This window comes from Hipposideros armiger, unplaced genomic scaffold (assembly GCF_001890085.2).
Source record: "Hipposideros armiger isolate ML-2016 unplaced genomic scaffold, ASM189008v1 scaffold_40, whole genome shotgun sequence".
Taxonomy (NCBI): Eukaryota; Metazoa; Chordata; class Mammalia; order Chiroptera; family Hipposideridae; genus Hipposideros; species Hipposideros armiger.
The window spans coordinates 5,492,267-5,507,665 of NW_017731390.1; the positions used below are offsets into that span (position 1 = coordinate 5,492,267).

Genomic DNA, 15,399 nt, shown 5'->3' on the forward strand with positions numbered 1-15,399 from the left:
TTACTATAAGTTTGTAATATAGTTTTTAATCAGGACGTGTGATATCTCCATCTTTGTTCTTCTTTCTATTGCTTTGGCTATTTGGAGCCTTTTGTGGCTCCATACAAATTTTAGGGTTGTTTTTTCCATTTCTGTGAAAAAGGCCATAGGAGTTTGGAAAGGGATTGCATTGACTCTTTAGGTAATTTTAGGTAGTATGGACACTTTAACAAATATTAATTCTTCTAATCCATGAGTATGAAATCTTTCTATTTATTTCCCATAAGTTTTCTTCTATTTATTTCATCAGTGTCTTATAGTTTTCAGTGTGCAAATTCTTCACTTCCATGGTTAAATTTATTCCTAAGTATTCTATTCTTTTTGATGTCATTATAAATGCTATTGTTTTCTTCGTTTTCTCTTTCTGACAGATTGTTGATAGTGTATAGAAATGCAACTGATGTTGTATATTGACTGTACCCTGCAACTTTACCAAATACATCAATTAGTTCTAACAGTTTTTTTGATGGTGTCTTTAGGGTTTTCTATGTGTTACATTATGTCATCTGCAAATACAATTTTACTTCATTTTTTTCTGATTTGGATGCCTTTTATTTCTTTTTCTTGCCTAATTGTGAGGACGAGGACTTCCAGTACTGTAATAAATAGAAAAGGTGAAAGTGGGTATCCTTCTTCTGTGCTTGAACTTAGAGGAGAGGCTTTCAGTCTTTATCATTGAGTATTATGTCATGTGGGCTTTTCATATATGGTTTTTTACCCTGCTGAAGTAGTTTTCTTCTATTCCTAGTTTGTTGAGTGACTTTTTTTTTTAAATCATGAAAGAGTGTTGAATTTCATCAAATATTTTCTCTGTATCTATTGAGATAACTGTGTTCTCCCCATCCCACATTTATTCTGCTATGTTATATATTGCATTGATTGATTTCCATATGTTGAACCATCCTTGCATTCGGGATAAGATCTTACTTGGCCATGGTGTATAATCTTTTTAATGTGCTCCTGAAATCTGTTTGATAGTATTTTGTTGAGGAATTTTGCATCAATATTAATCAGGAATATTGGTCTATAGTTTTCTTTCCTTGTAGTGTCTTTTCTGGCTTTGGTATCAGGCTAATCCTGGCTTCGTAAGATGAATTCTGAAGTGTTCCCTTCTCTTCAGTTTTTTGGAAGAGGTTGAGGAAGATTGATGCTAGTTTTTCTTTAAACATTTGGTAGAATTCATCAGTGAGGCCTTCTGATACTGGGAATTTCTCCATTGGGAGTTTTTTTTTTTTAATTTTTATTACTGACTCAATCTCCTTGTTAGTTATAGATCTGTTCAAATTTTCTAGTCATGATTCAGTTTTGATAGGAATTATCCATTTCATCTAAGTTACCCAGCTTGTTGGCCTAACCTATACATATTGCTCATTCTTTTAAACAGCTATGCTGTATTCCAGAGTATGATCACAGTACGCTTTATTCAGTCATCTCCTATTGATAAAGCCTCAATTGTTTTTAGTTTGTGCTTTTGAATTAAAAAAAAAGTTGTAGAATTTTAAGCTGAAAGTGACTTCAAACAGGCCCAGTGACCAGTTAGAGGTGGTCACATGATGTAGGGGACTGACCTCTTAACTGGGAATTAAATTGCACTAATTAAATTAAATAGGCTTCTCAAACTGGTTCTACCATTTTCTGACTGTCAACTTCAGAAAAGTTGCTTAATCCCTCTGAACACTGGCTAATTCATCTGTAAAACGAGATGATCTCTCAGAAACCTCCAGGGCTAAAATTGTGTAATTGCTCTACCAGATCATTCATTCCTTAAAGGCATGGTCTGCCCATGTCTGGTTCACCTTGGTATCCTACACAGTATCTTCTGCACCATCTTACAGGTAGATGTTTAGTAAACGCTTGTTGAGTGAAGGGGGGGAATTAATGATTAGCAGTGTATAATAATGATAAACGGCCAAATCTGCATTTTACCAAAGTCACTTGTCATTTTATTTTATATATATTTTTCTCAGCATGAGCTGTTAGGTAGTAAAACCTGAAAGTGGTCAGTAGTCAGAATCAAAGCAACAAGAGGATAAAACATCTTAATTTCTGTTCTGTTGTTCAAGGGGCGTTTTCTGGATTGGATCACGTCTCTGGGTACTATGTCAGGGAAATTGATTCTTTGCTTACAGTTATCCTTTATTCCCTCTTTCTGATTACTTGATTTTCATTAACCCTTGAATGAATAAATCATTGTAATTTTAACCAAAGTAACATTAATAAAAAGATTACCTTCAGTCTCTTCCAGTTCTAATCCCAAGGAACCATGAATTAATCCTGATCCTTTCCTCTAAACCACCCAAATTTATGAAGCATTCTGTGATTAAATATGTATAAATTCACTGTATATTTGTATTATATATAAATTCATGTATATGTATAACAAATATTTGTGCATTTCTAAGTAAACATTTTAAACCAAAGTCGATATGTTGATTCTAAAAATAGAGCAAAATCTTTATTATCCTCTTTTCAGTTTAGAAACAGAAAAACAATGTTTTTGGAGTAAAAATCTCCATCTAATGAAAGCATATTTCCTCAAAGAGGCTTCCCCAACTTGTAGTATCTTGCTTTACTCTGCAAGACTACATGTAAGGAGAAGAGGGATTTATTAGCAATCAGTACCCTTGTTTGAAGATTGCCTGAAAGAGCATTTCTCTAACAGACATGAAAAAACAAGTCATATTCTGGCTCTAGAATCAGAAGTCCTAACTTCTGTAGCTTTCTGCTTGCAAAAGTGCTGTGCAAGGTCCGGATATAGTAATAGAGCTGTGCCATTTCTGAGGTCCTAAAACTGCCTTTGCTGTATCATTTTGTGGGGATAAACTTCAACTGGATCTGATCAAATTTCCTAACATACATAAGAATAGGAGTGTGGGGTAGCAAAACCAGATTAAAATCTTTTGTATGACTTTCTATGAAATATACATCATAATCACACTCAATGAAGAAAAAGAGATATGTTTGCTGCACCAAATAGATATAATTTATTAGACCTTGGTATATTATTCCCCTTTCACAGTAAGTACAATCTTCAGAACGGTGGAGTACAGGAGGTGAATATATCTGAGAAGGACAGATGGTTTTTCCATGGCCTTGGCAGCACTGGGGCATATAGGACAGGATCGAATACTTGCTGAAGGTCAATCCCAAGGCAAATTGGTTTTCCCATTTCTTGAGTCAAGTTTGTATTTTGACAGCCTCAGTGCTCAGTGGGGAGATCAAGGTCTGTGAGACACAAGTATTTGGTAATCCACATAACAAAAGCCAAATAAAAGTTTAAGAACTTGTCTGTGGTCCAGAGGTGGTTGAAGATAATTAGTTCATGGATTGAGCTGGAATTTGAAGCTTGAAGTTGAAAATCAGCAACCTGGCTTTTTAGCAGGTGGGCTCACAGCACGTGGGCTGGCAGCAGGTGGGCTCACAGCAGGTGGGCTGGCAGCAGTAGCAGCAGCAGGCTGGGCGGCAGCAAGACTGTCCACAGTAGGATGGGCGACAGCAGGAATCCTGGGCATGGTGCAGCTGGCAGCAGGTTGGGGGGATGCAGCTCACCACACAGCAGGGGGGCAGGCAGGTGTCCTCCACGCGGCAGTCAGGGCGGCACCACCTGGTTCTGCAGCTCATAGCTCCACAGCAACCCCCCTGGCCACAGCCGGTCCCGCAGCCGGTCCCGCAGCAGCTGGTCTGGCAGCAGGTTGGCTGACAGCAGCTTGGTTGGCAGCAGCTTGGCTGGCAGCAGCTGGAGCCACAGGTCCCACCAGTGGAGCAGCTGGGAAATCCACAGAAGCTGGTAGTGCAACAGGCCATGGTGTCAGGAGTTGGGTTGCTTGGAGAAGTTTTTTCGTTTTGGCTATGACTTCCACATTGGGCCTTTTATAAGCCTTGGCTAGCTATTATTTACATAATTTCCAAAGTGTCTTCCTTGTTGGTGTTTAAATAACTTGTTTCTGAGTGATAATTGCCCTGTCCCTGAGTTATTTGTTCAACCTCCAGAAAGCCTTTAAAAGTTGATTGTATTTGGTCCTCAATAGGTTTCTTTACCGTGGTCAAGTAGTCATTAGCATTCATTGAGTACGTAACTCCTAATTTTCCATATTTGTTAAAATTTTCTCATTGCTCTAAGAATAATTGGCTGATGCCTCACCTGTACGGAGTGTCAATATTACGCAATGCTGACCCTAATAATTGAGCTGTTGGGTCTCACATGACAGTTTAATTCTCAGCAATGGGGCCTCCAATGTTGACTGCTGCCCATTCTCTACCTTTCTCACCTTTATTTTGGGAGAAAAGCTAAGTGATTCACCTGGCCAGAAAGGGATGCTTTCATCAGAGGCTGGGAAATATGCATGAATTGTTACTGATAACATTTTTGGAAAACTTATTATATGTCCAAACAGTTCCGAGTACTCTGCTTGCATCAATTCATTTAATTTTCACAGCAACCCTACAGGATAGGTATCATTGCTCCATCATCCATGAGAGGAAACTGAGCCACAGATTTAAGTAATTCACCCAAGTTCATCCTAACAAGTGGTGAATCTGAAATTTGAGCCCTGCCATCTGACTCCAGACTAAACTCTAAACCAGTGCAGTCAATTCCCTAATTTCCATGTAAGCAGGTGTTCTGGGGAAAGTCAGCAGGTGAAAGCAAGTTGTGAAAACTTGCCCCCTTTCTTACAGACTTCCTGAGAGCAAAGGGAAGGAAGGCAGAGCTTAGGGTGAGTAATAACACTGTTTATTAGAGATTTCTCTGGAGATGTTATTTTGTGTTTTTTTTAACTGCCTAGTAAGCATACTTCAAGAATATCTTAAGTGCTGAAAGAGTTAGCCTACTTGATTTGTGACTTCACTTAATCTTTGATTTTTAGGATATTCTGTAGATTTAAATGTTGTTTTCTTAAAATTGAGATATACTTGACATATAACATTGTGTTAGCTTTAGGTATATAACATAATTATTTGATATATGTATATATTGTGAAATGATAACCATAGTAAGCTTAGTGAACATCCGTTACCTCACAGTTACTATTTTTTTCTTGTGATGAGAATAAATGTTCTTAACGACATAAAAAATCACACTCTCAGTATATAAATACGGAGTATGTAGCATACTGAGGTATGTTAGGTCTGCAGTCTGCAGTTTACTGTAGATGTTAGAGACTAATCCAATGAGCGGGAAATTTTATATATTTTGATTGAGTCAACTGAGGGTGAATTTGAAGGTTTTGTTTGGGTGCAATGAAAGGTGAGCTGGCCTCCATGAGGTATGGACTCTGCTACATGGAAATGGAAGTTAAAATGCCACTCACGGAGTCTGAACCAAAACACCCAGTGTCAGTTCTGCTTCTCCAGAAACAACAGCTTTGAATTCGGAGCATAGCTCTTCCCAAGTCAGAATTCAGACATGTTCAAATCCCGCATTACATGTGAATGAAAAGGTTTGGTTCTTTGTGATTTTTTTGCTGCTTCTCCTCAGCAAATCTACATCACAGATTCTTTGATTGGCTAGTTTTTCCACCTTGGATGTTTGAAATTGTGGATTGTTGCTACTACACTCTTAGGAGCTATCTGATTCGTATCTGAGTTCAGCAGAATTGTTGATACTGAAACAATTTATCTCCCTTTCACAAAGTTCAGATGTTTGAGGAGTTGAGATACATATTGATAAGGGCACTGGAGATAGCGTTGCATATCAGATTTTTATTCCTGAGTTTTTCTACTGTAGCACTGTTTTCAACATCTCACTCAGTGCAAAAGTTAACTCAGTTTTCATGTTTCTGGTCTTTAGTGCCTTTAGAGAATTATTAAGAATAAGATGTTTTAGTCAGGGCTCTCCAGAGAAACAGAACCAATAGGGTATAGAAATATATAAAGATATTTATTATGAGGGATTGGCTCACACAGTTATGGAGGCTGAGAAGTCCCACCAGGGGCACTGAAGTCTGAGGGCAGGAGCAGATGGGTGTCTCAGCTTGAGCAAGAGGGCACATTTGCCTTCTGTCTGCCTTTCTTTGTTTTATGATATTCAGCCTCTCAAAGGATTAACTGACGCCTGGCCTCATTGGTGAGGGTGATCCATCTTCTTAACTCAGTCTACAGATCAAATGCAATTCTCTGGATACACCCTCACAGGCACTCCTAGAAATAATGTTTTACCAGCTCTCTCAGTATCCCTTAGCTCAATCAAGTTGACACATAAAATGAATCCTCACATAAGGTCTGATGCTTAAAATTGGAGAATTCTACTCCTCTGCCACAGAATGAAGACCAATCTGAACATTCCCTCACCTCCTCTAAATAAATTTTAAAAATCAAGTTCTTCCCTCCCCACCACTTGATTCCATTTCTTCTTGATTGGTTCTCATACAAATAGAGGAAGGAGTTATAATGAGTTGTGATCAGTGTTGTGCAACCACCAGGCTTTTCTCCAGTCTCAAAATTTTTCATCATCCTACCACTTTTAAGTAGCCACTTCCCTTTCCGCTCTACCTCCAGCTGTCAGCTCACCACTTTGATTTTAAGACCCCAGAGATTTTATCCATTAGAATGGAAGCCCCATTACGTGTCTTTTATTCTATCCTCACTTCATTCTAGAACTCTATCTGGAGAGTAGAATAAGAATGGGGATAGCGTATGCCAACATCATGTTCATTTAAATCCATCCCTGCAACAGACAGACATACATTTATTTATTTATTATTTTAAATTAGTGATTTATTTTTTTCAGTTACATTTGACATTCAGTATTATTTATGTTAGTTTCAGGTGTCCAGCATAGTGATTAGACATTTATATAATTTATGCAGTGATTCCCCTGGATTAGTCCAGTACCCACCTGGCACTATGCATAGTTGTGGCAACATTATTGACTATATTCTCTATGCTGTACTTTATATCCCTGTGACTATTTTGTAACTGCCAATTTGTATTTCTGAATTCCTTCACCTTTTTCACCCAGTTCCCCAATCCTTTGACAACCATCAGTTTGTTCTCTGTATCTATAAATCTAACAGACTTTTTTTTTTAAAGATTTTATTGGGGAATTGGGGGGAGGGGAACAGCATTGGGAATCGGGGAAGGGGAACAGACAGGTAGACAAGTTGTTGTTTTGTTCTTCAGTCTAGTTGTGGAGGATGTTGCTTCACTGGCCCAAGCTGGCACCATTATTGCGCTCTTCCTGGGCGAGGCAGATCAGTTGCCAGTCTCTGGACGGCCGCTCATTGCGGCTGCTGGCCGCTCACGCTGGCTGCTGGCTACACACGGTAGCTTATGGCAGCCCACTGCAGCAGGGGACTGCAGCCTACGCCCATAGCAGCCCAGCTCCAGGTTGAGCTGTTGTTCAGCATCTTAGCTGTGGAGGGCAGTGTCACTGGCCCTCATATGTGGGATCCGAACCGGGGCCCTCTGGCTTCCCAAGCCAGTTCTTAACCAATGCGCCACTCGGCCGGCCCGACATTTATTTTTATTTATTGATTTTTTTTACTTCACAACACATGAGAGAATTGTATAGGTGTAAAAACATGAGCTGCAACTCCCTGCAGTAATTTTCTAAAGTACATTTTGAGGAACACTGGTGTTACAGGATGTCAGTTGGTGATAAGTGGATAGAGGATCCCCTGATTGAGTCAGTTTGGGAGTGATGGTTATGGAGGTTCCTTTTTAACCAGACATCTCAGTCCCTTTAATATTCTAATGTGCTTTTTATATAAACCTTCAAGATGGTGGTAACACATAGAATGATATTTGACCACTGAATATTTTTTCTTCTTTGAACATCTGAAGGGACTAATTGTCAGTGTGTCACCTGTTTAGGAAATGGCTGACTACCCTATGCCTGGAAGGGATATTATAAATAGTAAAACTCTATTCTCTCATTTTCCAGGTTAGGAATAAGTGCTCAGGCAGGTGAAGGGATTGCTTAAGAATTTGTGGATTGTTAGTTGCGGGCTAGGGTCTGGAACGCAGGATGCCTTTCTATCTTATGTATTATTGTAAAATCTGTGTTTACTGCTTTTCCAACTATGCATTACCCTTTTTATACCCTTGATGATTGAAAGAATTGTATGTAAATGAATCATATATGAATGAAATGAATGGATTTGGCAACATTCTCCGAAGCTAAATGACATAAAATTCCTTTTTGTAAAACTGATCGTCTGAAACACCTAGCCCATCAATTGCATATTTGAGGACCTTGGGAAATAGCTCATAAATACTGATGTATTCTTTGAATCATACATTTTGGCTGTAGAATATTGGATCATTTAGTGCTAAAACAAAGGAAAGCCATCTATTAATTGCCATTTTTGAAGGCACAGTAATATAGAAAAACCATAGGGCCATGCCACATTTATTGAGATTTTGAAAAACCCCAGTACCCCAATATCAATAACAAGTTCCAAAGAAATGAAATCGCCAACAATGATGTCATCAGTGAACAGTGAAAATTTTAATTAAATCCCAAACTCAAGGAGCTGTTGAAATATTTCAGATGATATTTATGGTAATGTATTCTACACCCCTTTCACATTGTAGGACTTCTGTTGATATCCGAGTCTATGCAACATTTTTGTTCTTCTATTATAAATTAATTTACATCTTAGGGAAATTATGTAGCCATGTGACAAGGGGTTGCAAGCTGGGTTATGGTTATATTGGAACTCAGAAGATTGTTGGGACTCTATATTGGTGAGTTTCAATGCGCAATTTTCTCAGGATTCCCTTCAGAAGTAGGTTTTCAACAGGTGGGCTGGCAGCAGGTGGGCTCATAGCAGGTGGGTTGGCAGCAGTAGCAGCAGCAGGCTGGGCGGCAGCAGGACTGTCCACAGTAGGATGGGCGGCAGCAGGAGTCCTGGGCATGGTGCAGCTGGCAGCAGGTTGGGGGGATGCAGCTCACCACACAGCAGGGGGGCAGGCAGGTGTCCTCCACGCGGCAGTCAGGGCGGCACCACCTGGTTCTGCAGCTCATAGCACCACAGCAACCCCCCTGGCCACAGCCGATGCCACAGCCGGTCCCGCAGCAGGTTGGCTGGCAGCAGCTGGTCTGGCAACAGGTTGGCTGGCAGCAGCTGGTCTGGCAGCAGGTTGGCTGGCAGCAGCTGGTTTGGCAGCAGCTTGGCTGGCAGCAGCTGGAGCCACAGGTCCCACCGGTGGAGCAGCTGGGAAATCCACAGAAGCTGGTGGTGCAGGAGGCCATGGTGTCAGGAGTTAGGTTGAGAGCTGGGTCGGTTGGAGAAGTTTCTGAGTTAGGGCTGCTTGTTCCACTCAGGCCTTTTATAGGCCGTGGCCAGTTCCTGTGTTTGTGACGAACAACGTTTTTATATTGTCACTCCTTAAACAAGCTTTCCCAGGGCCTTCTGATTGCTCAAATACTGAGTTATTTTAAATGCTACATCTCCCAATTGAGTTTCCCTATTGCTCAGCTAGTACTCACCGAGTGTGTTTGGTAGTCCTGGGCAGAGTGTTTTTATCTTGTTTCCAAACAATGCTGTCATTTTCACCTGACAAAGTGACTCTCACTCATGAGACGATGTGATTTTGGGGTCATACTCGCCAAAACTCAAGTCTCAAAAAAAAAAAATTAACCATTCATTGTCCTTCATGTAAGGCTATCTTTATATTTTTTAGATAAATAAGATTATAGTCTCTGTAATCCCAGATAGAATCTCTGATAAAGTCCACATTCATAGGAATTCATAGATCTTTCCCGAAGTTGGATCTCTCCAATTTCTATACTCTCTCCTGAACTTCCCATATTCAGCCTTGAGGGAACATTTATCACACAAATAGATATGCAGCAAAACCTGTTCCATTCCAATTTACTGTGGATATTTTGTTAGCATAAATTTAAAGTTAGGGCCAAAATTCATATCCAGTAATTAGGGAAATGATCACAAAAAAATTTAAGTATAATTTATATCTATGACACATGAAAATCACTACTATATGAATTATCTGGGCAGTATGTATTTCTCAAAGGTGGGATTCATTTCAGTTTACATCATTGTATGTAACTACACCTTGTATCTTATGAAAGGATGTCAGACCAAAGAGCACAACAGTTGAATTTATAAAGGGGAACCAGTAAAAGCAAAAGCAGGAATCAGGGAATACTTTTTCTGGTCACAGTTCTTATGAGGCAGGTTAGGAAATGGATGATCAAATATTGTTCAATAAGTATAAATGCAGACAGATTAAAATAAGTTTCAGCACAATAAAAATGGAAACGATTCCTGGTGGTTGCTAAAAGAAAAAATGTGATTTTTCCATTGGAAGTTGATGGTTACATGGGGGCAAATGAAAAACATAGTTGCGGCCAAAAGAATATTATTGCTACTCGTGGTAGGCTTATTCCTCACTTCTGATCATGAAGCACATAGTTAGCTTTTATGAGTTAGAAGTGCTGGTTTGTACAATAATAGAATTAAAATGGAGCCATGCCAGTGTCAATACAGCTGTTCATGTCATATGATAACCATGACTCTAGGTATGAAGTTGAAAAATGGATAGATGGGATCATCACATATTGGATTTCAAAACCTTAATAAATCACCCTGTCCAACCATTTACTTTTATAGGTGTAGAAACTGACATCATTCTTTTTATAAACAGCACGTGTTTATTAAATCCCATTATGCGTGAAGCACTAAAGGGTTATGCAGAAAGCAAGACCTCATCTGTCTGCCTCATAGCTTGCTCTAGTGTACACATCAGTGTAGTATTGACTCCAGGAAAGAGTCAAATATAGACCCATTCAACCTCAGAGTTCTAAATTGGAACACTGATGTTGTGTAAACTACTTTTAATTTCCTCTCAGCATCAGTTGGTGTTAGAGTACTATTGAGTGTAACTAAGAATGGCTGCATTTTGGAGATGTTAGTGACTTGATCTGTTCACACAGCCAGTACACAGCCGGAAGAGCTGGGTATCAAACTCCTTCCCTTTATTCCTAGATCAGTTTATTTTTTTTTATTCCATGCTGCTTTCCAAGATCAATGAGAGGTAGTAAAATTCTTTGTCTCCTATTTTTAAAAAGTATTTTATAGTAACTATAGAAATATTAGTGGCAGGCAGAATACATTACGGAATAGTGATTTTAAACACACAGTAAATAAGCATAAATATGTTAAAATTCTTTCAAGTGTCTTCTAACCAGACGAGTGTCCCCTGGAACTTCAGTAAGTCACATTTGCTTCCTAATGGTTCCTCCCATTCAGTTTGGTTAAATTCCCTTCAGGGTTTCTATGTCTGCCATGTTCTTTGTGTCTTCTTTATGCCATGGCCATCATCTTAGTTCAGCTCTTATTGTGTATCACTTGGACCAGGGCAATGGCCTCTTGATTTGTTTCTGTATAGTCATTGTATGTCCAGCTTTTGGCCTTCTGTTTTTATAAGCAGTGACCATAGGAATCAACGCAATGCCCACCCAACTCCTGTCATGCCGTTCCCCTGCCCCAAGGCTTTCAACAGATTCTTAGTGCTTATTACTTTAAGGGCTTACTCATTTGGTTAATATTCAAAGCACAGAAATTTCCCAAATTTACCTTGCACTATTACTCTACGTATCTCTAGTGATCCCAGCTAACTATCCTCTAGACAATGCCGGTTATACTTTTGTGCATACTGTTTCCGATGTTGAGAACGCCATCTTCTGTCAGATCTACACCGCGAAATCTTAATCCTTTGATAAAATGTTAGCTTCTCCTTCCATCTTTCCTGTTCTCCCCATATAAAGTCTCCAATAATGACTTCTCTGTTGATACCACACAGAGTGTTGTACTTTTACTTTTCTACATTCCACATTCCAGTGGTTAGTTGAGTTGTGAATTTGATGCATCTCCCTGAAAGTTTCTTGAAGGTGGGAACATTTTTAAACCCAATTTTATTTTTTATTGTATACTGTACTGTTGGTAACTTGCAGAGGGTAGGCAATCAGCATATTTTTGTTATATTAAAATTTAATGAAAATAATTAGAATGAATAAGTAAAACCAAAGCTGTGTTTGCTAGGCCAAAGAAGAGAAGTTTATTAGAAAACAAACATACCAGAATACTTAAGATCTAAGAGGGGATGAAACATGTTACTATTACAAAGATTTGAGAACAGCCCAAGTCTTAATAGATGGGTCTGGATCTCCATACAACCCCTAGTTGACCTGGGGTCTTGATGGCTCAGGGCAGAAGGTTTGTTGGGTAGAGAAATGGGAGTGTGACTTTTTCAGAAGGTTATTTGCCCTAGGCAGTCAGTATATGGCTCAGCAGCAGCAGGGGTAGGTCCTGCAGGTGGTGCGGCAGGGGGCAGGCTGGCAGCAGGGGGGCCGGCAGCAGGGGGCCTGCACACAGATGGGCTGGCAGCAGGTGGAGGCCCAGCAGCAGGGCCGGCAGACCACGGCCGTGCAGGACGTGGGGCAGCAGGCGATGGGGCGGCAGCAGCCCGCCTGCAGGCCACAAGGGTCACAGCAGATGGGCCGGCGGCAGGGCTCGCAGATGGGGCGCGTGCAGCGGGTCACGCAGGTCACGGGGCGGCACACTGTGGTCTGGCAGCAGCAGGGGCGGCAGCAGCAGGGGTCGCGGCAGCAGCAGGGCTGGCAGCAGCAGGGCTGGCAGCAGCCTCCCCCACAGCCTGAGGAGCACGTGGAGCCGCAGCAGGAGCCGGTCATGGTGGTGTCTAGGGTTGGGCGGGGCTGGTGAGAGGAGTTGGGTGTTCTCAGGTGTGACTGTCTTCCTCCCCTTCGGGGCCCTTTATATACCCTGGACTGGTGCTGATGACCCCTCTTGTTTGTCTTTTGGCCAATTAAGTAGAATTATATTTTCACTAATGGTTGCATAGCTCATGACATACTCATGATCTCGTTAAGGAACTCTTGTTGCATCCCTAAATATGAGTATATTCATGCTGTTCATCATCAAAATCTAAGCACTCACAGGCGTTTAAGTGATAGCACTTCTTGATGCTCGTTTTGAGTAGATAGCACCTGATAAATACTGGGCAAAACAGTTCTAAAGCAACTGTAACTTTTTAAAAGAAATCAAATGTAATTAGGGATTCTAGAGCAATAACTAGATCCTATCTTTGACCCCAAGAGATCCTCTGAAAAGCCTACATGTCAATCAGACGGGTAGTAGACACATCCTTTGGTGTGGATTCCTTGGGACTACACATCACTTGATATAATGAAATGTATATGCTTTGTGTAGAACTGCAGCTCTTATATGGGAAAGGCCAAGGTTTATTTTTGTAAACCAGGTTAAGTGTCGAATAAAACATCCAAGCCTGCCATCCATGGTTCTTTTCTTTTTTCCAGTTCAGGTTGTGCAATGCTCTGGCCCTTCTGGTGACAGAATGTTGATCGTCTTCTCTGAGACATTTTTTATATTTGCCTTTCTTGTGTGTGTGATAAATAATCACATAATTAAGACAGAGAAGTTCTTTCTTAATTTACCTTGACGTGGTGCTATGACTAAGAAGTGTCAAGATGGAGGTTTTCCCCCAACACATTGTAAAGATACACAGTGCCTTGTTCAGAGACAGTTGGGAGGCCACCCAGCTGTCTGGGATGGCACTGCTGGAAGTGTGATGGGGAGGCTTCTTCCGGAAGCATCACCAGAGGCAGTTGAGGAATGGTATGGGAGACACAGTCTCATGAGTTTTCAGCTTTACCCCTCCTATTATTCACCAGACAGGACTGGGGATCACTTTAGGATCATTCCCATCATTCAGAAGAATGTGCCTTGGGCTCGAGCAGCTAGAACTCCCTAAGTGGAATCTCAAACATGATTTCAAAACTTTAAAAGGAATGTAAATTGACTGGACACATAGTCACAACTGGGGACATAGAAGAGGGAGAAATCAAGCCGCCTCATTGATGACCTTCAACTCTCATATTTCATGTTTTTTTCTCTTGTCCACGGACACACGTGACCTTTTCAAAGCAATCACCAGATCCTAGATACAAACTTGTATGTTCTGCGTTTTCTTTTTTCCCCCTAACTTTATTGAGATATAATTGATGCATACATTGTCTAGGTAAGGTGTATGTTGTGATGATTTGACACATGTATATATTGCAAACTGTTCATCACAACAAAGTTAGTCAACATATCCTACACCTCACATAATTATTTTGCTGTTGTTGTTATGATGAGAACATTAAAGCTCTACTTCCATAACAACCTTCAAATATGCAATATAGTATTGTTAACTCTAGCCACCATGCTGTACATTAGATTCCTGGAACTTACTCATAAGTATAAGCTTATGTCCTTTGACCAACATCTTCCCATCTCCCCTACACATCAGCTGCTGCCAACCACCTTTCTGTTCTCTGTTTCTATGAGTTGGAAATTTTTTCTTTCTTTATTATTTTTTTAAATTAAAGTTTATTGGGGTGACAATTGTTAGCAAAGTTACATACCGTAGATTTCAGGTGTACAATTCTGTAATACATCATCTATAGATCACATCATGTGTTCACCACCCAGAGTCAGTTCTCCTTCCATCACCATATATTTGATCCCCTTTACCCTCATCTACCACTCCCCTGCCCCCTTACCCTTTGATTCCACATATAAATGAGATAATATTAATATAATATTTATTTGTCTTTCTCTGGCTGACTTATTTCACTTAGCATAATGCCTTCAAGTCCATCGATGTCACAAATGGCAGAATTTCCTTTTTATGGCTTAATAATATTCCATTGTATATACGCATATGTATAGATGGATAGAGAGCCCACATTTTCTTCATCCATGCATCTGTAATTGGACATTTAGGTTGTCTCAATGTCTTGGCTGTTGTGAATAATGCTGCAATGAACATATGAGTGCAGAAATCTCTGTGAGATGGTGATTTCATGCCCTTTGGAGATACACCCAGAAGTGGGATTGATGGATCATATGGTAGTTCTATTTTTAAGGAGTCTTCATACTCTTTTCCGTAGTGGCTGTACTAACTTACACTCTCACCAACAGCGCACCAAGATTTCCTTGTCTCCACATCCTCGCCGGCATTTGTTATTTTTTGTCTTTTTTTTTGTAATAGGTATGAGATGATATCACCTTGTAGTTTTGATTTGCATTTTCCCGTTGATTAGTGATGTTGAGCACCTTTTCATGTACTTGTTGACCATCTGTATGTCTTCTTTGGAAAAGTATCTATTCAAGTCCACTGCTTATTTTTGAATTGGACTGGTTTCTCTTTTTTTGCCGTTGATTTGTAGGAATTCCTTATATGGTTTGCCAATATTTTCTCCCATCCAGTAGGTCGCCTCTTCATTTTGTTGATTGTTTCTTTTACTGTGCAGAAACTTTTTAGTTTCATGATTTTTGCTTTGCTTTGCTCTTTCCAAGGCACATTTTT

General features: G+C 40.1%; 3 protein-coding genes across 3 annotated transcripts; all 3 read right to left on the reverse strand.

The window, feature by feature from the left end:
- Positions 1-3,414: 3,414 nt before the first annotated feature.
- LOC109380721 (keratin-associated protein 9-3-like) lies at positions 3,415-3,843 on the reverse strand. The gene has a single exon (XM_019638577.1). The coding sequence runs from the start codon at positions 3,841-3,843 to the stop codon at positions 3,415-3,417; it is 429 nt and encodes a 142-aa protein (XP_019494122.1).
- Positions 3,844-8,776: 4,933 nt separating this feature from the next.
- On the reverse strand, positions 8,777-9,235 carry LOC109380720 (keratin-associated protein 9-3-like). The gene has a single exon (XM_019638575.1). It carries the CDS (start codon positions 9,233-9,235, stop codon positions 8,777-8,779), a length of 459 nt encoding a protein of 152 aa, XP_019494120.1.
- A 3,057-nt stretch (positions 9,236-12,292) lies between these two features.
- On the reverse strand, positions 12,293-12,697 carry LOC109380724 (keratin-associated protein 2-4-like). Its single transcript, XM_019638580.1, has one exon. It carries the CDS (start codon positions 12,695-12,697, stop codon positions 12,293-12,295), a length of 405 nt encoding a protein of 134 aa, XP_019494125.1.
- Between the last annotated feature and the right edge of the window lie 2,702 nt (positions 12,698-15,399).

What these genes read in the sequence shown, in the direction of transcription:
- LOC109380721 (XM_019638577.1), bottom strand. Translation starts at nt 3,843, where the DNA reads ATGGCCTGTTGCACTACCAGCTTCTGTGGATTTCCCAGCTGCTCCACT.
- LOC109380720 (XM_019638575.1), bottom strand. Translation starts at nt 9,235, where the DNA reads ATGGCCTCCTGCACCACCAGCTTCTGTGGATTTCCCAGCTGCTCCACC.
- LOC109380724 (XM_019638580.1), bottom strand. Translation starts at nt 12,697, where the DNA reads ATGACCGGCTCCTGCTGCGGCTCCACGTGCTCCTCAGGCTGTGGGGGA.